The sequence below is a fragment of the Sarcophilus harrisii genome, chromosome 5 (assembly GCF_902635505.1).
Source record: "Sarcophilus harrisii chromosome 5, mSarHar1.11, whole genome shotgun sequence".
NCBI classification, from domain to species: Eukaryota; Metazoa; Chordata; class Mammalia; order Dasyuromorphia; family Dasyuridae; genus Sarcophilus; species Sarcophilus harrisii.
The window spans coordinates 74,173,139-74,199,518 of record NC_045430.1 but is presented as its reverse complement, the minus strand read 5'-3'; the positions used below and the strand labels follow the sequence as shown (position 1 = coordinate 74,199,518).

Here is a 26,380-nt window from a genome sequence, read left to right as displayed (position 1 = left end):
CGCCAGGACTTTGGGGGGTAAATGGTATGACCTAGGGTTCAAGGTTTCTCTACTAGAAATTCTTCACTCAATATCCAACCCTAGAGAAGTAAATGACCAAAAATAGTTTTGCAGTCTCTTCTAGATTATCCTCATTGACTAGGATTCTCGAAAAACTAGACTTTTAATTCTCTTGCTTTTCAGAAACAAATAAAGCTGGGTATCATAGACTCAAAGTGATCCATATGTCAAAAATGGCAGAGTGGGGGTGAGGGAGAGGAAATATCAGTTCCTTACACTATGTTAGGGGCCTGGCAGCCTTGACCTTAGACAAGTGGGTTAGCTTTGGACTCCTCCAGCTGTCCAGAAACCCACCAGTCTTCCTCCTTTTCTTCTTCCTTCTCTTTGTCTTTCCCTTTCTCCTTCCTCCTCCTCTTCCATTCTTTCTCTTTCTCATTCTTCTTCCTCTTCTCTTTCCTTTTACCCCTTCCGCCTTTTTTCCCCCTTCCCTTTTGATCCTTCACCCTCCCTCCATCTCCCTTTTTTGTGTTCATTTTCTCCTTTCCCTTTCTGTCTCATTTCTCTTCCTCCCTCTCCTTCCGTCTTCTCCTTCCTTCTCTTTCGTCTTCTTCCATTTCCTGCTGCAAAAGACCCCCAGCTGGATTTAAAAAAAAAGAAAAGAGGAAGATCATTAATTAAGGGACTAGCAGGGTGGGATAGGGAGCTCTCCGCAGCCGGGGTATGGGGAGACAAAGGAAGCCTGACGTGGGGCGGACCCCCTCCATCCTTCCCTCCCACTCCCCGCAGTTTCCCCGTCACCTGAGTCCGCAGTGGAGCCGGCGGTCAAGGTGCTAGCCGAGAGCGCAGCCCGGGGCCCACGCACGCCGGGCGCACGCCCCCCGACCCGGCCGAGGCGGGCGGGGAAGCCCCTCTCCCCGGAGACGCGCGCGCTGAGCGTCCGCGCACGCCCTCCCTCCTTCCTTCCTTCCTTCCTTCCTTCCCTCCCCGCCGCCCCGCCACTGCCACCGCCGCCGCCGCCGCCGCCGCACCTTACGTGTACCCTTCCCGCTCAGGTGAGTCCTTCCCACGCCTCCCATTGGCCCAGGCGCCGCCGGCTCGGGAAGGCCAACGCCGACGGGTCTAGTTCAGGGTCTAGGGTGGGCGCGTCACTTCCGGTAGCGCGGAGCTTGTAAAACACCCAGGAGAGAAAATGGCGGCTGCAGCGGCGGCGGCGGCGGCTTCGGCGGCTCAGCAGCTCTCGGATGAGGAGCTTTTCTCCCAGCTCCGCCGTTACGGCCTGTCTCCCGGCCCGGTGACGGAGAGCACCAGGCCGGTCTACCTGAAGAAACTGAAGAAGCTCCGGGAAGAGCAGCAGCAGCAGCAGCAGCAGCAGCAACAGCAGCAGCAGCAGCAGCAGCACCGGACCGGGGGCCGCAGCGCCAAGACGCGGAACAGCAACAACAATAACACGGCGGCCGTGGGGGCGCCGCCAGGGGTTGGGGCGGCCGCGGCCGCCGCGAGCATGGGGGGCAGGCCACTCTCGGGTGACCTCTCGTACCTGCGGACCTCGGGGGGGCTCAGCCGCGGCTCGGCCTCAGCCCCGGATAACCCGCCTGGAGCCGCGGCCGCCGCTGGGGCCACGGCCGCTCCCGCCTCCGCCCTGGCCGCCTGCGGCGGCGGCGGCAGCAGCAAGGTGCTGCTGGGCTTCAGCTCGGACGAGTCGGACGCCGAGGCCAGCCCCAGGGACCAGGCCAGCGGCGGCAGGAAGGAGCGGGCGGCCCTGCAGTACCGCGGCGGACCGAAGCCCGCGCCCCTAGCAGACGGCGAGGCGGGCCCGGGCCAGCCCGCCGAGAGGAGGAAGCCGCACGCGTGGTGGGGGGCCCGGAGGCCCGCGTCTTCCCCGGACCCCCTGGGGCCATCGGGGAGGGAGGGCGCGCCGGAGGACGCGGAAGAAAGCGGGGACGGCGGCGGCGAGAGGGAGCCGGAGGGCGAGGAGCTGCGCTGGACCAGCCGGCCCGTGAACGGCAACCGGCTCCTCCCCTTCAGCTGCCGGGAGAACTACTCGGACTCGGAGGAGGAGGAGGAGCAGGACGACGTGGCCGTGGCCCGTCCGCTTTTCAGGGACGATTCGCTGCTCCGGCCCCGGCCCAGGCGAGGCCTCGGCAAAGCCCCCGTGGGCGCCCGGGGGGAGGCGCCGCACCCTGCGGCGGCGGCCGCAGGCGGCGGCCCGGGGAATGACAGGGCCGCCAGCAGTCTAGACCGGAGGCGGGGTCCAGAGGAGGGAGGGGGATGCGACCCACTGGACTGCAGCCCCATTCCCAGATACCGCCTCACCTCCAAGAAACAGACCCCGCTGCTCCCCGCGCCCCTACCCGACGGAGAGCTGCCCTTGGATCGCAAAACCAATAACCACATCGGAGGGGGGGGCTTCCACCTGGACCCCCCGAGGGTCTACGCCAACAGTCTCCCGCCCAGCCCTCTAATCGCCGCCGCCTCCTCCCCACCGCTCAGGATCAATCACTCCAATCATACGGGCTCCAATCATACCTACCTGAAAAATACCTACAACAAGCAGAAGCTCTCGGAACCGGAGGAGGAGCTACTCCAGCAGTTTAAACGCGAGGAAGTGTCCACCACGGGGGGCTTCAGTGCCCACTATTTGTCCATGTTTCTCTTGACTGCTGCCTGCTTGTTTTTCCTGATACTCGGACTCACCTACCTCGGCATGAGAGGTACGGGAGTGTCTGAGGACGGGGCACTCAACAGTAAGTATGGGCCAGCGGGTAAGGCTCTCCTTTTCTCTTTCCCCCTCATTGCTGTTTTGGGGGCATAGAGTTCTTGGCCTTGGAGGCAAGGCTGCGTGATTGCACTTCTGGGAATTCTCTTAATTCAGAGCTGAATGCATTGCAGAAGGTGCTGATTTTCCTTGACTGAGAATACCCCAGAGAAGTCGCAGTTCCAGGCCCTGTTCCGTGACCCTTCTGCAGTAATCACTTTATTTTAGATATCAGAAAGAAGATTTGAAGTTGCAAACAAGCTGTTTATCAAATTTGGTAGTACAGCCTAAGTATCATCATTTGAGTTTGAAAATCCTTCATCCCACAGATTATACAGAAAGGCCAAAGCACTTAAGAGAAGGAGCAGAAAGTCACATGTATTAAAGTAGTAGTTTGGATTTGAAGTCACAAAATCTGGGTTTAAATTTGGGTTTTGCATTTTGCTTCCTATGTGATCTTTGGGGAAGTCAGATAATCTCTTTGAAGCATCCGCTTTTTTTTTTGCCTTTAAGATGAGGGGTTGTATTATAATTTTTAAGGACTTTTCCAGCTCTAATTCTGTTTTCTATTTTGAAATTTATTAAATCTGCTTTAGGTAGATAGAATTTTTATAATAATTGGCAAGTATTTCTTACCTTGTGGAACATCTTCTTTAGAGGAAAACTTCCTCTCAGAATAAGACATCATGGCTCATTAAAACTGTTTTAAAATGAAATTTATAGTATTCATTAACATGAAAAAATGATATTTTCATCAAGAATAGAAACACAGCATACCCACATGTGATTTTTCTAGAGTTAAAATGCACTCCCTCCTCACCTGTTGCTAAATACAGTCATTTGTTTTTCCTAATGAAATTCTTGTCTCTTAGTTACATTAGACACTATAATATGATGATGGTTAGAATACCATTCTAAGTAGCTCAGGAGCATAATTTCTGGTTATTGTTCTGGTCATGATTGTTGAGTCTTTGGTGGGGATTATGGTGAATTGTACCCTCTGGACATAGTTCTGAAAAATTGCTAACAAATCCTGTATTTAGGATATTACAAATCATGAATTTTGAGCAGGAAGGTACTTTGGGGGGAGGGGGAGAGTCTTTCCCCATTTTACAGAAGAAGAACTAAGGCCCAGAAAGGTTCAGGGTTACACAGTTCTGATTTTCATTCCATCATTCTTTGCATTGCTAAAGAAGATGAGAGTCAAAGTAGTTTAGATACATTTAAATATTGGTCCTAAAACTGTCAAAAGTAATTGACTATTGATGTTGTATTTTAGATGTTAATGACTGTAAACATTGTTTCTTACTCTGTGCAAAACATATTACCCAGGCACTAGGAAATGTAAAGTTAAATAAACCTAGACCTTGAACCTGAAATTCTATTGGGTTGATATAACATGTATATAGATAAGAAAAGACAAGATAATTTGAAAGGAAGAAAGCTTGGAGAGATGAGGGGAGGTTAGGATGGTCAGGAAAAAGCTTCATGTAAGAGGTGACATTTAACTGAACTTAGGAGTCTGGGATAGACATGCCATTGTAAGTGAAGAAGGCATAGAGATGGAATACTGGGTTTATGGAATGGTTGGCCAATTTGCCTGTAGTGCTTAAATGGGGATAATGTAAAATATGTGGAAATGTGGAGAGAGCAAATTGTAGAGGGACCAACAGTGACAGGCAGAGACTTTTTTTTACTTCATCTTAGAGGCAAGAGGGGGACTGAAAATCTTTTGAGCTAAGGAATTAAATGGACAAACCTGTGTTTTAGGAATATGAATTTAGTATTTGTTTTGCAAATGGATAAGATGGAAGCAAGGAGATAAAGACCTTAAGCTCTTGAATTGGTTCAGGCAAAGGGAAATGAATTGAACTAGTGTTGATTGTATGAGTAAAGAAAAGAGGTCTTGCCCTTTTTTCCTCAGGTATTGAAGGTGTAGTCAAAAAGATTTAGCAATCATATTGCTTATGGAGGGAATAAGGGGAGACTTTGAAGTTGTAAACTTGGGATGTTTAGGAGGATTTTGTTACACTAAAAGGTATTTAGAAGGCAGAGTATATTTAGGAGAAAGAAAATGAATTTTCATGTTGGACATGCTAAGTTGGAAGTGCCTATGGGGACACCTTGGTGGAAATGGCCAGCAGGCCTTTGGTGATATAGAAGAGAAATTAGAGCTGGATATGACTGAAATTCCTTATCTCTAAGATCTCTATGATAATAATATCTCCATGATGCTTTAAAGTTTGCAAAGTGTTTTTATAGATATTTTTTCATTGATTCTAAACATCCCTTGGAGATAAGTATTATTCATTATAGAATGAAGTTACATTCATTATATAGATGAGGAAACTGAAGCATACATGAGATTGTCATTTTCCCAAGTCACACAGATAGCAAGTGTCTGAGATTGGATTTGAACTCAGATCTTCCTGACTGCAATTCCAGCACTGTCAATTTGTCATCTGCATAGAGATAATTGCACTTAGAGGAACTGACAGGGAGAGGGCATAGAGAGAGAAGAGATACCCCCCACATTTTAGGGGTGGAAAAAATGTGGTGCTCCAGCAAAGGAGTGGACAAACAGGAGAAGCAGGAAAGATCTGTATTACAGAATGAAGGAAGGATACGGTTGCCAGGTGAATGGTCATTAGTGTTAGAAGATACAGAGAGGGTAAATAAAATCAGAACTGAGAAAAGACTGAATTTAGCTGTTGAGATAATGTGATTTTAAAGAGAGTGATTTCCATGGAGTTGACAGGTCAAAAGCCAGTTTGAAAGGAATTGTAAAGGGAATGAATGGAGAGAAAATGGAGGTAACTAGGATAGACTTTTGGGGAAAGGGAGAATAAAATTATTTTGAAAGGAATTGCAAGGTCAAATGATTCATTTATTTTTCAGGTGAATTGGTCCTGCATATTTGCAAGTAGTAAAAACAGAGATTGGAAGACAGTAAGGAGAGTTTGAAGATGAGAAGAAATGATTAAAAGGGCAGCCTCTCCCAGAGCATACTGGAGAGAGTCGAATAATGGGCATGAGAAGAGGCAATGACAGTGACATGAAAGGCCATTTTTTCCAGATCAAGTAGGGTTTTGAGGTGTAAAATAGGGGAGAAGAGGAAACAACTAGTGGGTGATTTTGATTTCTAATGAACAATTCTAATGGAGTGGAGTTGGCCCTTGAGAAAAGGCTTGGAATAGCTGCTGACAAATGTGGAAGTCAGTAAAGAAATGCTTAGTGAGTAAAGGGTATATATGGACCCAAATGATATTAGAGAACATAACTGGGGTTTCCTGATAAATATTTAACAATTGACTGTCAAGAAAACTGTACATACCATACACTCTAATTCTTATTAACATTTTTTCCAACACTTAAAATCTAGACAATTGAAAAACCAATAAATGAACCCCTGGTTTATAGCATTTGCCTACTTCCAAGATACTAATGCTCACATTGAAAATTTAACATTCAGCTATTTGGTACTAATTGGCATACCCTGAGTAGATCTAATGAAGACAGTTGCTTGTAGCAGTTAGCAACATTGGAATAGGAGTAGAGAAGTAGGTCATAGGGCCAACTTAAGGTTGGGGTTTAGCAGTTGAACCTTTGTCCTAGGATCAAGAGGAAAGCTACGTACATATTTTCTTTGTTCAACAGTATTCAGTTACAAGAATCCCCGATTTAGAAGAGAACTTAAAGGCACTCAGTCCAATTCATAACTGACTAAAATCCCATCTCCTCAAATTCAGCAGATCCCAAACTAGAACTTATTAAATTCTGAGGAAAATTAGCTTTCACTTTTGAGTTCCCTAATTTTATGACACTTTTTCATTCACCTTATTCTACAAACATTGGCATTATCATTGATCTGCTCTTTTTTTCATGTCCTATTATATAATCATTTACAATCCCTATTACTTCTTTCAAAGTGTGTCCTACATTTGGCATTTTCCTTTTCCTTCCCACCATTTATCATTTTTTAATTCAATTTTAAATTATTAAATATTTAATTATTAATATAAATTTTAAATTTAATTTTGCTTACTTATGAACTGTCCAAGAACCTCCTACTTGGTTTTTCCCTCTAAGTTCTTAACTATACCTTTGCCTTAATATCACTATGGGATTAAACATTTTTCTTTCTTTTTTTTAGGCACTTGGGGTTAAGTGGCTTGTCCAGGGTCTCACAGCTAGGAAGTGATAAGTGTCTGAGGCCAGATTTGAACTCGGATCCCTCCTAACTTCAGGGCTGGTACTCTATCCACTGTTCCACCCAGCTGCCCCTAAACATATATTTTTCTAAAACATATATTTCAACTTGTCACTCCCCTGTTCAAAGTTCTCCAGGATCTCTTTTTGGGCACATTGTCAACTTTGTATAACTTCAGCTGATAGGAGTGCTAATGGGGGTGGTTGGGGACTACAAAGATAGCAGATATTCTGAGAGTCCAAATCAGGAAAAAGCTCTCTGTGGAGGAGCAGACAGACACCTGATTTCAGCGTTAAAGGAAGGGAGAAATTTGAGCTGGTGAAGATGATGAGGAAATCTTTTCCAAGCATGAGAGATGTTGTAAGAAAAGCCTTAGAGGTAGAAGGCAGGCCTAGATGAAGGAAGTAGTCCAGTTTGTGTAGGTTAGAGAATACATGTGAAACCATCTAGCTGAGGTGGGTCAGAGCTAAATGAATAACTTTTCCTGTTTTCTCTTCTCTTAATAGGATGTGTGATGGAAATATGGCAACTGTGGAGATTGTTAGATATGTGCTTCTCAGAAATTTAGGGAAAAAAAATAAGTGCATTTTAGCAAGTGATGAATATGAAGCACTATGATATAGTGTTGAAACTTTTATCCTATTCATGGATCTGTAATTTAATAATGGATGTGACCTTGGAAAATCTGAACATAGGTTTAATCATTTGTAAAAAAGAAAATAATGCCTACCCTTTCTACCTCATCAGATTATAAAAGTTAAAAGAAAAAAGCCAAATAGAAAATAGCATACAAAACTTAATTGTAATTTTCCTTTTAAAGTTATCAGAAACATTAAAAAGAAAAATATAATTATTAGGTATGGTCTTTTTATGACTATTGCTCCGAGTACTTAGCATTGTTTATTTTTCAAAAAACTTAATGATTTTTCTCAGAAAATTAGGGTTATGTTTTTTATAGTATATTATGTTTATCTCTTGATAACCAGTGATGAAAAGGGCACTCTATTAGCTCTTTCATCATCCAAATTGTTTAACAGACCTCTGGAGTTCCCAGAGTGAGTAATTTGGAACATACTTGAAAGCATTTGATGGTAGGCTTCATTTAACTATAGGCTTCATTCATTGGTTTGATAGTGTTTGTATCTAAGACTAGATATAATTCTTGCAAACACAAAAAAGCAAGGGATTGTAGATTTAGAAATGGGAGGGTCCTCAGGGGTCAGGTCCTCTGATCCAACATCTTCCTTTCATTTTTCCAATTAAAATTTTTATTAGAATGTTTTATTTTTGCATTATTGTCATTTCCTGGTCCTTTGTGACAAAGAAAAATAATTACTCAAAAGCACATGATAAACCTTATATGACAATATATATATATATATGATATTCTGTCATAGTAACTGGAAGTTAATTCTCTGCTCTGACAGAAAAGGTATATTTTGTTACTTCTTCTGGATTTTTGTTTTTCCCCCCTTAAAGTTCACCTTTGTTGTCATTTTTATATATTTTATTCTGTTTATTTTCTTGTTCGTCAATTCCCAGGTTTCTCAGAATTCCTCTTATTTATCATTTCTTAGTATGCAATAGTAGTCCATTACATTAATAGGCCATCTTTTTGCAGTTTTGGGGGAGAATTACTATGACTATTTTGTTGTTGATTGGTTTGTATTGACTTTCCTCTGGCTCCCTCATTTTTACAGATTAGAAAGTTGAGGTCCAAAGAAGGGAAATGATTTGTTCAGTCACAACGTAGGAATTGGCAAAAGTGCATATTCTATAAGAGTTATTGTCCTCTTAGGTTTTGTCTAGCAAATACTAGATATAATTCTTGCAAACACAAAAAAAAAGGTTAGAAAAATTTCTAATGGCTCCCTGCTTTTACTAGTTGACACCTCTATTTGCTTTACATATTTCTTTTCATAAAGGAGTGTCATATCAGTCTGTAATCAGCACACTCAAAAACTTTTTTAAAAATAAAGAAAATGGAAAGAGGAACAAAGTAAATACATTTCTTTTATGAGATTATTCTTTTTCCTACTCAATTAACACTGAGCACAAAGGCATTTTTTTTATGGTGGGAATCAATAAATAATATAGTGTACCTGATTATAACTGACTATATCAGAGATGCAAGATAAAAGTGACAGTATCCCTTCCCTTCAAGCTTACATTGAACAGGAAAAATGACAACACATACACACATAAATAGAAAGCCTCTGGATTGAAGGCTGAGCCTTGAACATAGGGAATTGAAAAGTGTAGGAAGGAGAGAGGAGTTAGTTTTATCATAAAGGGAGTTTGAGTATCTGTTCAGACCTAGTTAAAGAATATTCCTTTGACAGCTGTTTAGAGAATATTTTAGAAAAGGGAGGTAACTTGAGGCAGGGAAACAATTTGGGAATCTATTGGAAGTTTGGTCAAAAGCTAGTGAAGTCCTAAAATAGGATAGTCTCCTGGTGGTTGAAGAGAAAACTGATGAAACGGGGAGAGACAGAATTGACAAAATTAGGCAGCTAATCTGCTCTGGAAAGAGAGTTGAGATAGATTCTTAAGTTTTTGCATCTGAGTGATAGAAATAATGGAGTACTCTTGAGAAACAGAAAAGTTAAGAAGAAAGTTGAGCTTATGGAGAAAGATAATGAGGAATGATAGTTCTTTGCAGTCTGGGACTATTTCAATTTTATCATTGTATCCCCTTTATTTAGCACAGCAGGCTTGAAGAAAATTCTTGTTGATTGATTAGTGAATTCTGTTTTAGATACTAAATTTGAATTTCAATTGAAGTGCTCCAAGGTTATCTAGTTCAAAATGTCCCATAAGCTGTTAGTGATTCCAAGATTGTTGGACAGGAGAAAGGTTAGGATTGAATATAAAGATTTGGGAGTCATCTATTTGGAGATGAAAACTAAAACCATAAAAATTAATAGTTATCAATAAAGTACAGTAAAGGCCTGTGGCAGATTTTTGTGATTTACTGTGGGGATGATAAGAGGCAGTGGGAGGGAATCACTGATGGGATATGGATGATAGTTAAGTAAAGGAAAGAAATCAAATAAATAGGAGAAATACGAAAAGTGTGCAGTATCATTAAAACCCAAAGAGAAAAGAAGATTGTTTCCAGTGACAGATACTACAGGTAGGTGAGGAAGATATGGAATGAAGAAAGATCGTTGCTTGATTTAGCAATTAAGAAATATTGAGAGCAATTTTAGTTGAATGATGAGATTTGAATACAGATTGCAGAGAATTTAGAAGACAGAGAAAGGAGAGAACATAGAAGCAAATAACAACTTTTTAGTAGGGAAGAAATATGTTGAGATGGTAGTTTTAAATCGGGGATTTAGTAGGAGGTTTTTTGGTTGTTTTGTTTTTTGTTTTTAGGAGGGGCCTGGGACCTGGCCTTATTTGTAGGTATGAGTATAAGTATGAGCAAGTAGATAGGAGATACTGAAGATTAGAAGAACGAATGAGGATCTCATGCTCTCAAGATCCTCATTTGTTCTTCTAATCTGCTGTAGAAGGTAAGGAATTAGATTGTAAAGATTCAAAGAGTGATTGGCTTTATTCACAAGAGCTGTTTCTTGATTAGAGAATAAGATGTATTGTCATAGTTTTGAGATGTATAGTAGAGAAAAAGCAGCTTTCTGAGAATGGCCTCTTCTGTAAAAGATGAAATGCAGTCTTTTGCTGGAGAGAAGACATTTGAGAAGATGAGAGTTTTGTGGAAGCTGTTATGGGACTTTAAGTGTGATATAAAAGAAATCCCTTGCTGTGAAAGAGAGGGTCCAGTTGAGATAACATAAATTTGTAGCAGACTCTGTTAGGATGGTTTCCTGACTTCCTCTGGCATTGTAAATAATAGTGGTAGAGGTAGTGGGAATAATGACTATTAGGGTTTGGCAAGGAACAGGCAGACAAGAAGTAAGGGATTTGAGAGTAGGAAACAGTTGAACTAATTATGGGATTGAGTTTCAGAGGGGAAGTAGGGCAGCCAGAGAAAGGGTTATAGTCTAGAAGAGTACTAAGGGGGCAGAATTAGTGACAATGGAGAGGACAAAGGACAGGGTTAGGAGCAGTAGTTAACTGGCATTAGTATCTGCAGTGGGTGACATGTCTAGTTGGAATGACCGTTAGAACAGCAGAGGTTTTTAAGTGATGGTGCAGAGGGAAGTCCTGAGAAGCAGCAGAGTGTTAGGGAAGGTGCCTTCATTGCTGGATAGAATGGTGGAAGGGATCATGAATCAAGAAGAAAAAATAGGTACAAGATATGTGCTAGCTCTCTGCTAGGGAAGTGCAGAAACAATATATGGAGATCGAAAACCAATGACTGTTAAATCCCCAGGCTTGCATTCAAATCCTTTTTGACACGTGTCCTTGGGCCTCTCTTTATTTGTAACATGAGAGAGTTGGACTGGGTAGGTAGCCTTCAGCTTTTCTACCCCTAGAACTGTAATCCAAAAAACCTATGAACCCTTAGAGCTTCAGAACTCAGTATTTAGTAACATTAGGATATACAAAAGGTAGTTAATAACATGTCAGTGATTTTGTAGCTTATTGTCATATACTGCAAATATCCTAAATTCAAAGAAGAGGGAAATCAACATAAATTTGAACAATCTTGAATATCTCATAGAGGCGGTAGAATTGTTACCTTGAAGGATGGAGTAAATTTGTATATATTGAGGTGGAAAGGGAAATGGGTATTTTTAAAAAGCTTATAGCCAGGAGTTAGTCTGGAATGTTAGAAGGAGACTGACTTTGTGGAAGAGAAAGAGAAAATACTGGATAGATAAGATGGGACCAGGTTATATAGAACTTTGAATGTCAGCCTGATGAGCTTGAATATTTATTCTTTGAAGTTAATAAAGAAGTCACTCAGTATTTTTTGAGCCAAGAATGGCTGATGGAATTTATATTTGGAATGTTAATCCTATGTAAGATAATTGGATCTCATACTCCAGACCTCAGATATCAGAACTAAGAAGGCTTTTTTATTTTCTTTTTCATTAAGAATAGAGAAAAAATATGAATTTTAATTTAAATAAAAACTTGGTAAGATTCATTGTCCATATTTGACTCTGGAAGAGTCAAAGAAAACTGTTATTTTGACTCTAGATATTGTTTAACTTTGGATAGGCTGAATTTGTTACATTCAAGGGGAAGCTTGATTTTTTTTTTTTTTTTGCCTTTAGATAATTGAAGATACAACACTAGAACCATAGTGATATATGAGGGTTAGAACTAGTAGTTAGATTTTTTGAGTAAAGGAGTAGAAAATTTGAATGTACTTTGTTTCTGTGCAACTTTGAAGTGTTTCTCAGCAGGTATGCTGGGCATGTGAATGTGCTTTGAAGTTTTACAAGGTGTGCCTGAAAACTGTTCTGCAGTCTATCTTGTCCTCGGCTGGTTTGCTGCCTGATCTTCTTAATTGGCATTGAAAAGGTTATAAGAGCTTCTTTTGAAGAGGTATAAAGGTGCTTCCTCTTTTGCAAGTCCCTTTGGAATTTAAGAGGATGAGGAATTGGGGAGAGCTGAAGGAAATCCAAGGCCTAGGTAGCGAATCTGGAGATCCAACTTTTTAGGAACTCTTTGTTGCCATTGTATATACAAAATATACTATGCCATAATTAAAATATATTAAGAACCACTGAATGATATATGATGTTCAATGTCCAAGGATCAGAGTCCACCTTTTTTTCATCATTACTTAAATACATTAATACTTAGAGTACCAACTGGAATTCTCCTTAACTTGCCTTAAAAAGGTTGAAAAGCTAGAAAAGATCCAGAGAAGGTCACCTAAATGAACATGGGGAAGAAATGGTTTATTTGCAATAATGGGTTATTAAAAAGATTGAGTTTCTTAAGTTTCCAAAGATTGGTGGAAATGAGCCTGCTCAATATTTATACTATTCATTCAGCAAACACTTGTGAATTGCATACATGTACCTGATATATATAGTTCACTATTATAGCTGCTGGGGGAAAACAAATCTTAGCTTGCTAGAACTCTCCTGGAATATTAGGATTCCTTGTAACTATGTTTTTTCTATACAGATAAAAATATAATTTTTTTCCCACTTTCTTGTGTGAGATAGATTTACATATGAAATTAATGCACTAGCAGCTGCAAAAGATTTAAGTATCCAATTTGTGTCAAATACTGTGCTGGGTAACAGTACAAAGACAGAAATGAAACAGGTTCTGCTGTCAGCATGTTATATGCATGCTAATAGGGATGAGGGAGTGTTGCAGACCAGACTTGAGATTGGTTTGCTAGTTTGGGTTCAGAATTGAAATCAAATGAAATGTTTGTAAATTATCTATGAGGTGACAAAAGAAGTTTTACTTAGTCATAGCATGGAAAAGTTACTTAACAAGGATATGTGCTGTCTCTCAATCTGTATTGGCAATGCTAGTCCATAGGTGAAAGAAGATTTTAATTCTTTATATACTTTTGTGCTTAGACCACCAGGAGATTATTAGTGGTTTGAGTCTTTTTTGTCCTTAAAGCCAGCTTAAGTTTTGGGGACCAGTTGGAATACCATTTCAGGAAAATTGTGTAATCTACCTTTTTTAGAGAAGGGCACTAGGGGGAAAAAATAACCAGGTAATGTGGCAGGCCTTTAGGAGTTACTGTTCATGATAGAGGGAGCCAATAGTAAATGAAAGTTTTTGAAAAAGCTTTGTGGCCTTTAGCCTGAGCTTTTAAAGAAACTAGGAATTCTAAGAGGCAGAAATAAGGACAAACTATCTTCCAGACATGGAGATAGGAGGCAGAATGTCACAAATGAGTAGCAGGAAGGCTAACTGGACCATAGAGGTGGTAAGAAGAAATGATATATGAATGTAAAGATAGGCTACAGCCAGTGTTGTAAAGAACTTTAAATGCTATGCAAAAGAATTTGTACTCAATTCTAGAGACGTTAGAAAATTACTGAAGCTTATAGAGCAGAGGAGTTCTATGCTTTAGGAATATCTTTTTATAATTCTTAGAGGAATGTACTACACAGAAAAAAAAAAAGTTGGAGGTGGGGACAGCAGTTATTTTTTTCAAATTACTGCAAATAAGCCTGATGATAGGTGATGAGGGTCTGTATTATTGAGAAAAGGAAAGAGAGAAATTGACAAACTTGGCAGCAGAGTGGTTCTTTTGGATGAGGAAAATGAAGGAATTAGATTAACTTAAGTTAATTAAGTTGTATATACCTGGGTGAGTGAAAGCATAAGTTCATTGTTATACATAGGTTATTAATAGAAAATGTATATATGTAAAGAAAAGCTAGAGGTTGACTGTAGGCATCAGTGGTTTAAAAACTACCTTCTTTTCTCTTTTTTTTTTTTAAATTATTATTATAGCTTTTTATTTACAAGGACCACATTTCAATATTACCTTTTCCATGGAAAGGAAGGGATGTTTTGTTACCAAGTTTTTCTTTCTCACCAGAGTTCTAGATTACTGACGTAGGGTGGCAGTAGCTTCCCTGGGACACATATGCCAGAGCAGTTGCTGCTAAACCCTTGTGTGTCCATGTATTCTTATTTTTCCTAACCAAGGATTAAAAACACATTGTTTACATTTATCTAGAGTCAGAATGTTAGGCTTTTTTTTTTTCTTTCTCATTTTTGCTTTAGAAAACTTGTTATATTCAACTTTTCTATGTTCATTTACTTTAGTAGCAAATGGACATTCTGCAAACTCAGTTAACTAATTGTTTTTTAACTTTATAAAACTTTTAATGCCTTTATTGTGCATTAATTTCCAAATACTCCTCTCTCATGCCCCATGAGCCTTCCCTTATAACACAGGTAGTTTTTGTTTTTTGATTTCTGCAAAAACAGTGCATTGTGTCTGACAGCATATACACTATAACAGTATTGTACTATCCCACCTCTTGAGTGAAAGAGAGGTATACTTTCTGGGGCCAAGTGTAGTCATTGTAGTTACACAAACTCCAGTTTCAAACAATAAGATGATACCTAACAGCGCTTGGCATATAGTAAGTACTGAATTAATACTTGTCCCTTTCATCTACTTCCCTTCATTTTATTCTTTTCATTCATTTCTTAAAATTTCCATTTTCATTTTATTCTTTGCTCTTTCATTGTTCACTGTTTATTGTTTTATAGATCCTGATTACTTTATTATATAAATCTTTCCATGTTTTTCTGATTTATTATATTTGTCATTTTTTGCGGTATAATATACCCATGTATTGTAATTTGCCTGGATGCTCCCTACCTGAGAAAAATTCACTTTAGTTTTTTTGCTTCCACGCAAAGTATTTCTATGCATACAAACAAAAGAGGTAAAAATATTAAGTTTCAATTCACATTCAGTTTCTATAATTCTCTCTCTGGATGCAGATGTCTTCTCCATCCCAAGACTGTTGGAATTGCTTTGAATCACCTAATTGTTGAGAACTATTAAGTTCTCAACAATTGATCGTCATAATCTTGTTGTTGCTGTGTACAATGTTCTCCTGGTTGTGCTCACTTCACTCAGCATCAGTTCATGTAGGTCTTTGAAGGTTTTCTGTAATCAACCTGCTCATCATTTCTTATTAGAACAATAATATTCCATTACCTTTACATACCATTAAGTTAGTCATTCTCCAACTGATGGACATCCATTCAATTTCCAGTTCTTTGCTGCTACAAAAAGAGCTGCTACAAACATTTTTGCATATGTGGATCCTTTTCCTTTTTTTGTGATTTCTTTGGGATACAGACTCAGTAGAGATACTGCTGGATCAAAGGATTTGCACATTTTTATACTCCTTTGAGCACAATTCTAAATAGCTTTCCAGAATGGTTGGATCATTTCCCAACTCCACCATCAATGCATTAATGTTTCAGTTTTCCCACATTCCATCCAGCATTTATCATTATTTTTTCCTGTCATTTTACCCAATTTGAGAGGGATGAGGTGATACCTCAGAGTAGTCTTAATTTTCATTTCTCTAATCAGTAGTGATTTAGAACATGTTTTCATATGAATATAAATGGCTTTAATTTCATCTGAAAATTATCTGTTCATAACCTTTGACATTTATCAACTGGAGAATGGCTTATAGTCTTATAAATTTGACTATATATAGTCAATATATATATTGACTATATATAAGTCAGTTCTCCATTTAAGAAATGATATTTTCAGCCATTAAGAAATTATTTTCTTCAGGATTTTGTGTGTGTTTCTTTTTATCAAGCTGTTAATTATATTCTCATAGTTTTCTCATATTACTCATTTCTTTTCTCAATTGTATTACTCTTGTCACTGACTCAGGAGTTCTTGTTGGACTTGAGTCCTATTAAAATTTTTCTTTGAAGCTTTATCAGGAAAGACCCTTGGTCTTTGGCATCTGAAAGTGCTAGGTCTCCTTTCTGCCTTGTAACTCTGACCACGGCCACCATACCCTTGTGACCCACCACAAGCACTCTTCTCTGTCCTGGAACTTTTACCCAGAGCATGTAACGGACGGGAAAGTTGCCATTCACTGCCAGTAGAGAGTCCTCCTTAATCTTTGAATAGTAGTCTGATCCTTCCTTTATTGTCTCTGGATTGAGACTTCCCGAAGCTGCTACTGTTCCAGAAGCAACTCCAAAATCCACCTCTGTTGCTACTGATATAACCATCCCTGTGGTTATAAGGTTCCTCTGTAAATCTCTTAAATTGTCATATGTTGGAAAAAATGTCTCCCCTTGACTTTTTGCTGGCTCTGCCACTTCAAAATGTGAATTGAGGTTTTATTTTAATGTTGTTTAGAAAGTATTGTCCTCCACCTCCTATCTCTCCCTTAGAAGGTAACCTGAGTGTGGAAGAAAGCCAGAGAAGCTCTGAGGTAAAGATAAGGAACAGTATTATTGGCATGGGAGATACCCAGGGCAAAAACATGATGATAAGTAGGTGACCATAGTCAGAATTCTGCAAGGAGTGTAGAATCCTTAGAGAGGAATAAAATGTAAAATATTTGGAAAGGTAAGACTGGGTTTTAAAATGAAGAGCTTTAAAAGCTAGGAATTTATATGGGGCCTTTTTTCATGGACTCCTTTGAGTATTGGCTTAGTGGTAAGATTTTCTGAGTCATAGGGTAGAGACCATTTAGACACTTTTTTAGTATATTTCTAAATTACTTTCCAAAATAATATCAATTCACAGCCCTATCAATAGTACTTTAATATATCCATCTCTGTAACTTACAGGACTGTTACAAGGAAATAATTTTTCAAATATTAAAGGACAAAACTTTTCTCATGTCACTTTCTCCTTTATCCTGTTGAAGATCTCACTCTACCAAACTCCAGCTTTGAATTACTTACACTATCTACTGCCTTCATCATACTTACCTGCTGTTAAAGGAGCCTGGAGAAATTCACAAAACTGCTAACACTAATTCCAGTACAAGTTTGTTATATAATTTCAACCAAGCCTTTAATGTGGAAAGGGGATTAATCCTTTTACATTTCCCTAATGGTTTCATTATCCTACATACCATAGCAACATTTCCAAATCTTCATTCCTCTTCAGATCTCCCACAGGTCCCCTTCCTCCCACTCTCTCAGCTGAGAACCTTGCCTCATATTTCACTGAAAAAAATTGAGTCTGTTTGCAGAAAATTCCTTCTTCCCTGTGTTCTTCATCTTACGTTTGCTCAGAAACATTATGCCACTATCTGGGTGTTTGGATGTTCACTATTTCATTCAAGGCCCATTTTCCTCCTACAGAAGTATAATTTTTGCTATGTAAATTATTCTTTTGGCTATAATTCTTTATCTTTATCCTTCTGGAATATTGTAGTCTCTTCTTTCTGCTCCTTTATAGTATTGGCTATCAAATTGTGATACTGATTAGATTGTGGGTACTTGAATTCTTTCTACCTGCTTGCCAGTGACCTAGAAACTGAATTTTGGATATGATGTTCCTAGGCATTTTCATGTTTCTTTCTAGATGTAACTGGTAGATTCTATTTCTCCATTACTTTCTGGTTCAAAGATATCTAAGCAGTTTCAAGGTTCTTTTTTTGGTTATGGAGAAAGGGATGGAAGAGAATAGTATTTATAAATACTGCTATGTGTCAGGCTCTCTGCTAAGCACTTAACAGATAGTATCTCATTTGCTACTCAACTTTGAGATTATCATCCTTGTTTTGCTCCTGAGGTGCAAAGTGACTTGCCCAGTGCCACAAAGCTAGTAAGTGTTTGAAGAGTGTATTTGCATTCAGGTCTTTGTGACTTAATGCATAGTTCACTGTCTAAAGCATTACTTAATGGCCTCCATGCCTTGTGGCATAAAAGTAGTCTGATGATTTTAAATTTTTTTTCACCTTGATCTGTTTTCCATGTCACTTGTTTTTGTTATAATTTTTTCCTTCATTTTTTTTCAGACTTTTGACTTTATTTAAATATTTTTTCTTTCATGGAGTCATTGACTTCTATTTTTAGGGAGTTTGTTTCTTGGGCAAGGATTTACTTGTCTTGTACAACCTGTTAATTCCCTTTCCACTTTGTTCTGTAGTTCTCATTTCTTTTTTACTTAATACCTTTAGCATTTTCATTTCATTGATAAATTTAAAAATAAAACATTTTGAATTCTTGCTTCATTCTTCCAGGATGTTCTGTTTTTCTTTAAGACTACATTTTTTTTTTTTTTTTTAAGACTTCATTTACAAATGTTTTGGAGTCATTATTTTGGATTTGTTTTCCTAAATTTATCATCATAATACCTCTATTATGTGTTTGTTGTTTATTCTTCTGGTTTATTTCCTAACTTTGAACTTCATATTAGGGCTGGGCTCTATGCATTTCAGGAGGGAAGATCTGAACTGGTCAAACTGCTTCTTTCTGCAGGTATTGACTGTGAGTTATTCTGGGATCTCGGAGACAGCACAGGTTGGAGAACCATGGCAAAATCTAATTACTGCATCCCTGGTCTAAGCTCAGCAAATTCCTGACTTAGGTATGAGTAACAGTGGACTGCTGGACTTCACTTTCATTTAGCCAGCTGGATAGCTTTGCTGGATCAGAGTGACAGCACTTCAGGCTTCCCTTAAGCCTCAGATTCTTGCCCTGGTTTTTCCTCTACAGGTTTCACTCAGCTGGACGAAAGAACTGAGATCCTCCTCTCCTTGATACTTGCTTCTGAACTTGCTCCTTCTCAGTGATGCTCTCTGGGGCCTTCTACCCCTTCATTCTCCAGAAAGTTATCCTCTGGATCTGTGACTTGGAATTGGAGAGTAGACAGCAAAATTATTAGTTGATATCTCTTCCTGTAATGGTTCCCTAGTCTGAGACTGGGACTCCTTTTGTCCTGGTCCACAGCCTCTCCCTATTCTCTGTAAAAAAATGATTCAGTTTGAGTTTTTTCTTAGATTCTGTATCAAAATTCTCTCTGATACATTTTCTAGATCTGTTTGGAGGAGGGTTTTGGGGGATGAGGGAAGAGGAAAGCTGCTACTTTGCCATCTTGGCTTTACCTTCATCTAAGATAACTTAAATGATTTATTTTACCTCATAATTGTTTCTCTCTGGTTTGGCTAGGAGTTCATCCATTAGCCATAGTTGTGAAAGATTCTTGATCTAGTTTTCTTCTCATTTTTAATGGTATGACCATTAATACTCAGATATTTATATAACCATTTTGAATATCATGGGACAAAATGTAAGATGTTGGCTTAAAGCTAATTTCTGCCAAAGTATTTTACCATTTTCCCTAGTACGTCTTGTCAAGAGTTATTTAGATAATTTATAGCTTTGGATTTATTGAATGTAAGGTAACTTGAGTTGTTATTTCTGATTCTTCCTTGACTAGTATGTTTGAACATCTGTTTCTAAGCCCATACTAAATAATTGTGATGATTACTGTATTATAATTTAAGATCTGAAGTGAAATATCTCCAAGTCTACTTTTTCTTTTTTTGTTGTTGTTGTTTCTTTAATATTAGGGATCTTCCTCCCTAAGGGGAAGATCCCTAATAATTTTGAAAGGAAATTTGTCTAGCTCTAGGAAGAATTCTCTTAGTAGTTTGCTACAGCATGAAATTTATAAATTAATTTAGTGTTAGCATTTTTATTTTGATATGACCCAGCCATGAACACTGAATCTCCAGTTCTTTAAGTTGTTTATTTTTTTAAGGAGCTTTTTGTAATCTTATCTATACAGATCCTTAGAGTGCCTTGATAAGTTAACTACTAGATTTTTTAAAAATATCCTTCCATATATTGCTTTGCTCTTGATCTAAAATAGAGGTACTGGATTTGTAAGCTATAGTATGTACCACTGCTCAGCTGTTCTTACTTCAGCAGAGTAGAATCTTATTGACTAGTCCTACTTACCATTAGTTTTTATTTTAAGCCACATAATTCTAGTCGAATGGCAAAGAACTTTGGAGTTTTGAATAGAGTTGTTACTTCTTGTTCCATCACTTACTTCCCACTTGTCAGCATCTCCCCCTTTTTTTCTTTCTAGTTCAGTGTGGTCCAGTGTGGTCCACTGTCCTATCCTGTCCTGTTTTGTCCTGTCTCTGTCCCTGTCCTCTTTGAAATTTGTATTATAGAAGAACTAAGTTGGAGGAGTAAGAATAAACAGTGATATTGACTAACTAGTCAATAACTATAGAATATAAAGTATGTAACTTTGTATCTTTTGTGTATTGATTGTAAGAATAAACAGTGATATTAACTGACTAGTCAATAACTATAGCATATAAAGTATGTAACTATATCTTTAGTGTATTGATTGAGAAGAAAAGTAGGGTTTAAAAAAGATTTCTGTCTTATCATGCTATAAACATTAAAATTTTTTTTGTTTTTGTTTTTGCCTCCTGGTGAATTTGAATAATTTCTCCCCATTATTGGCCTAGTGTGTGTGTAAAGAGCAGTGGGTTTTCCACTCTTTTAGGTCTTAAGTTATTCTTAGAATTTTTCCTGTCATTTTGCTTGCCCTTACGTTAGTCACTCCATTCTTTCTAAGATGAGCTGCTAAATTTGTATTACTGTCTCATAAAATGTATAGCTCTTTTTAAAAGCCATAAAACCATCATTTGATTTCTTCATGTCATCCTCTATGCTTGTGAGTTTTGCAAGTGTTTATATTTTGTTCTCATCTTTTTTCCCCCCCTTGGAATTTGACTAAAAGAGTCATTATTATTTTAGATAATATTCTTTGAATTAAAAGACAAATGGATAAATAATTGAAATAAGTGTGTGTGTGTGTGTGTGTGTGTGTGTGTATAAGAACATAGGATGTAAGGTTGAAAGCATCCTTAATACAACATAAATAAACAGACAGGACAAAAAGGATGCTATGTGTTTTATCCTATTCCCATATAGTTTTGATTTTTTTTTTCCTACTAGGTCTCTCTTTTGAAAGCTTTTCGTTCCACATTTCTTGGAGATTATAAGTATTTGGTATGAGAATGTGTATTCAAAGTAATGTCAATTTTTTTGGTTTAGTGTTATGTCTAGGTGATGGTAGTCAACAGTTTTGTCAATGATTATTTTCCAGTTTCAATACAATTTGTTGAATTCTAAGATTATTTTGAAGTTTGAGATTGGCTTTTGTATTATACGAGGATTATAAAAGCTTATAAAAGATAAACTTCCCTAGTATTTATTAATGGAGCTATATCTAGAAGTCTTTTATATAGAGACTAGCTGCAGTAGTATAAATATAAGCAGGAATCCTAGCAGCAGTAAAGTTAGCAGCAAGAAGAATTTATGCTAATGAAATTTATCTGATTCATTGACAGCTAAAAATACTGAAAGATTTTTTTTTTTTTTAACAGCACTAGCAGTTTTACATTGGAGGCTTTATATTAACACGGAAGTGTGACTTATGACAAGGTCTATTTTAAAAGAATGGAATTACTAATGTAAATCAGTTTCAAGTGCCTATCAGTGAAGCTGTATTCTTTTTTCATAAAATAGCTTAACAGCACATTTCCCATGTGATAAAAATCGCTAACAACATGCTTGTGCTTTTACTAGCAATCAAAAAAACAACATATCCTAAACCTTTCATTTTAGAATATTTGGATTTGTGTGCCACTTAGATTTTTTTTTTTTAAATATCTCATGAACAGTATAGAAATTAAAAAACAATTATAGATTGAGGGGGAAAAAAAGAAAAAACACAAATGTAAAAGTGGGGGAAATGACTAAATAGAAACGATACAACAACCCATGAGTACTGAGGTATAGGGGTGAGGAGGAAGAACACTAAATTTGGAAAGAGCAAAGGGAGAGAAGTTGTCATGTAAATTAAAGTTAACCCACAGAGTAAGGGAGAAATTTGGGGACTTCCTCTATCTTAGTTATTTTAATTCTTAAAAACTTTTCATTCATAAAAAATGCTATTACTCATTCTCAAGTAAATATATGTATATATGTATTTCATTTAGACCTGTGAACTCTCAGTGAGAAACTTGTTTCTTATCAATGTAGCCCTATTCTGTAGTGTGAGTGATGTTGGAAAAATTAAGTGATTAGACCCCAGATCTTTATGAGGCTTGGAGACCAGCTTTATCTAACACACAACACTGCCTCTCCTATATTTTAAAATAAAAAAGTTTAGTTAACAAAAAAGGGAAGACATACTAGTATGTCCCAGAAAATAAAGGTCTACTTTACAAAAATCACTTAGCATATTCAACTAATCTCTTTTAAATATAATCACAATATTATTTTAAAACTAAGTACTAATTACATTGAGGGTTTGTAATTAAAGGTGAAAAAATCAGACTTTGAAAAAGAAAGAAATACATTCTAATGCAATTTTAAATGAAATATTTTCACTCTTGAAGTGTATAAGTTTTTTCTACCATTTTATATATTATAATCCTTTTAATAAACTATTCTGTACTTCTGTACTAGTTTTTGCTTCAGATTCTTTTGCAACTCAGGGTTAATTTTTCGTTTTCAAAATAGTTAATGTCATTCATGGTGTACAAGTCTTATCTGTCAATAGGTATGAAGTGCCTCTTACATTTTAGGCATTGTATTAAGTGCTAGGAATGTTAGAACAAAGAAAGTCACAAATTGCTTTACCTCCTAAAGAGGAAGATAAGAAATCTAAAAATATATATTATCTATAAACTTTTTAATTCTATAAAAATAAAGTATAAAAATACATCATCTACAAGCCAGTTTGAGAGGGAGAGCACTAGCAGTTAAGAGTATCCGGAAAAGCTCTATTTAGAAAATGTATTTTGTGGTATCTTCTTCAGTAAGAATTAATTTTTTCCCTGAAGAAATGCCAATTAAGCAGAAAATTACTACTACTTCAATATATAAAGACAGATAAATGGGAAGAGAAATAAAGCCATATATAATATAATTACAGTACATCCTAAAAGTCTTAGTGCAAATTTAAGCTTTTGAAGCTTAAACCTATGCTAAGACTTTTGGGCCTCCATGTTTTAGCCAGTGTCTTGGTGTAATAGATTTGTAAGAATCAAGTGATGGTGTAACAGATGGGAACACTGATCATTGTGTGCTTCTCCTCATTTTTCTTTCCTTTCCTTTTGTTTCTCTTTATCTTAGGACCCCCCTTCATTCCCAATACAGATTTTTGCTTCTTAGCTTCTTCTGGAACTGTATTAGTGTTGTGGAAACAGTAAAATAAATAAATAAATAAATTTAGAGGCGTTTTTCCTGAGATTTCAAAGATTGGGGTGAACAGAAATGGCAAGACAAGCAATCGTCAGGGGTGAATCTTGCAATTGACTCACATTTTTGAAAGTCTATATATACAATTAAAACTCATCATTTGTTTGCAAATTCAGACTCAATTACAATAATATGGACAGAAAAGAGAATATTCAAAGAACAAATGAGGGGAGAGTTTTGCAAAGAGATGAGAATGTTATTACTTTGCTCACCCTTATTTTTAGGCGAGATCTGTTATTGATAATACATGGAAGTGTTTTGTCAAATGGGTATATGTTTATTTAACTGTTAGAAATTGTAATTGTATCTTCAAATATCAGGTGGCTACCTCAGTTTGTGTACATGTGAGTAAAATTTATAGAAATTTTGAAATCATGAAACTATGATGGGTTTTTTTTTTTTTCATCTTTCCTCTACCTAAAGGGGAAAAAATTAATTTACCCCCTTTTTTAGAAATTGGGTATGCAAAAAGATTTGAAATAGTTTTTTTCTGGACCACAACCCTAATTGTTAGAGCTGCACAGCTGCTACCCTATGTATAGGAATGCTTTGGGAAGCTCCAGAGGAAGATAGCTCATCCATAAGTTTAGAGTGCAAAACATGGGAACTCGGGTTCTCCACATTATAGAAACACTCCCTTGATGAACCCTCCATGAGTATTCAAGTTTGAGAAAGACATGAATATTTCATTTTTGTTGTTTTCTCAGTTTCTGTAACATATAGGATCTTAAATGCTTGTTTGATTGAAGCTGCCCCTCTAGATTCCTCCCAAGGGAGGAGATACAGAGCAGAAAGTGAGGAGATTCAAGCTTTCTACTTTTAGTATTTCTGAATTATATGCAGGAGGAAGTTATTCCCCAGGAATTCAAGGTTGCTTCCATTGTTCATCTCTGCAGAGGTATAGGGAATAGATTGTTTTATGACAGTCATGGGGTGGGTAGTCTCTTAGTCATTATTGGCAATATTGTTGCTAAAGTTCTCCTAAATAGGCTGATCCTGCTTTTGAAAGAAGATAATCTATCTGAGAGCCACTGTGGCTTCATAAAGACCTGAGGAACAATCAATATGGTGTTTGCTGCCTGACAACTCCAGGAGAAATACCAGGAGCAGAACAGAAGTCTGTACGCAAAGTATTTGTAGATCTGACCAAGGCCTTTGATAACTGTCAGTCATGAAGACTTGTGGAAAATTATGTCAAAATTTAGTTGCCCAGAAAAGTTCATCAGTATTATCTGTCAATTTCATGATGGCATGCTTGCCTGGATTTTGGACAATGGACAATACTCTCGAGCTTTCCCAGTGACCAATGGAGGGAAACAAGGCTGTGTGCTTGCTCCCGTGATTTTTAACATGATGTTTTCAGCCATATTGTTAAATGCTTTCAGTGAGGATGAACATGGAATCAAGGTCCTCTACCCCACTAATGATAAATTCTTCAATTTGAAAAGAGTACAAACCAAAACTAATGTGAGGGAGTGCTGGTGCATGATACTTTTGTTCATAGATAATTGTGCATTCGCAGCCTGAAGCTGAAATGAAACAAAGTATGGATTGATTCTCTGCTGCTTGTACTAGAAAATACAGATACTTCATCAACCAGCACCACATCATCCACATGTGGAACCATTATTTATAGCCAACGGGGAAGGTTTGAAGACTGTGGATAAGTATTCATTTTGACAGCACACATTCCAGGAATGTCCACATTGATAATGTGAGATTGACACATGCATAACTAGAGATAGCTCTGTGTTTGGGAGGTCTGTTGAGCTGTTGTGTTGACCTTATTGTTGTATGCCTGTGAAATCTGGACAGTTTACCAGCACCATGGTAGGAGATTGTATCGCTTCCATTTGAATTGTCTTAGTAAGATTCTAAAGATCACCTGGCAGGATAAGATACCAGACATTGAGGTATAGATATAATAGATGCAATAGATCATTTAGGAAGATTCTAATCCAGCCCTTGAGAAAGAGACAGTGCCAGTGGATCAGTAAAAATGTTTGCAACTAAGAAAACATGCAATAAATTTTTTTTCTCTCATGTTCTTTCATTATGTAAACTACTTCTGTGCAGCTTGGGGGCAGTCCAGTTCTCTTAACACTAACAACTATAATATAGACCTATTTTCTATAAATATATTTATACATATATATATATAATATACCGTTTTACTTTGCATATTAATTTGCAATGCACCTTGTTGGACCCCTTGTCTAGCTGTACATTTGACTGCCAAATGTGCATGATAGCATGAGATTCTTCCTTTCTCAGGGACTCTTAACTTTTTTAGGATCACGAGTTCTTTTGAAGCCTGAAGTCTTTGATCCTTTTCTCAGAGTAATGTTTCTAAATGTATAAAATAGTATCATAAAGGAAACTGCCTTTTTCAGAATATAAAATACAAATAAGTTCATAAGATCTAGTTTGGAATCTTTATTTTTCACATTTAAGTCAGAAAAACAATGCTAACATGTACTTAAAGCCTTATTAGTAGAATTGGGTGATTAGCAGTTTAATTCAATTCAACAAGCATTTGTTAATGAAGTACATACTGTTAGAAATACATTCTTGACGCTGAAAATCAGATATCGAGGACAATTTATTAAAGAAGAATCTTAAGGAGTTGTCTTAACATTACTGGCCAGAAGCAGACCTCACTCTTCTTTGGGAATATTGGAACACTTAGTACAGAAGTGAAAGAGGCTTTATACTCCCTTCCTTCAGAGAATGGATTGTTCTGTTTC

At 37.7% G+C, this 26,380-nt stretch overlaps 1 protein-coding gene across 2 annotated transcripts in view; it reads left to right on the top strand.

Moving 5' to 3' along the window:
• Positions 1–993: 993 nt before the first annotated feature.
• LEMD3 (LEM domain containing 3) overlaps positions 994–26,380 on the top strand; it is a 74,277-nt gene continuing 48,890 nt past the window's right edge. The window contains exon 1 of one of the 2 annotated variants that reach the window (XM_031940882.1): positions 994–2,744. In XM_031940882.1, coding sequence (XP_031796742.1) covers positions 1,190–2,744 — 1,555 coding nt within the window. In that variant the 5' untranslated portion in view covers positions 994–1,189. The remainder of the gene's footprint in view (positions 2,745–26,380) is intronic. The other variant, XM_012550463.3, reaches the window with a different exon arrangement.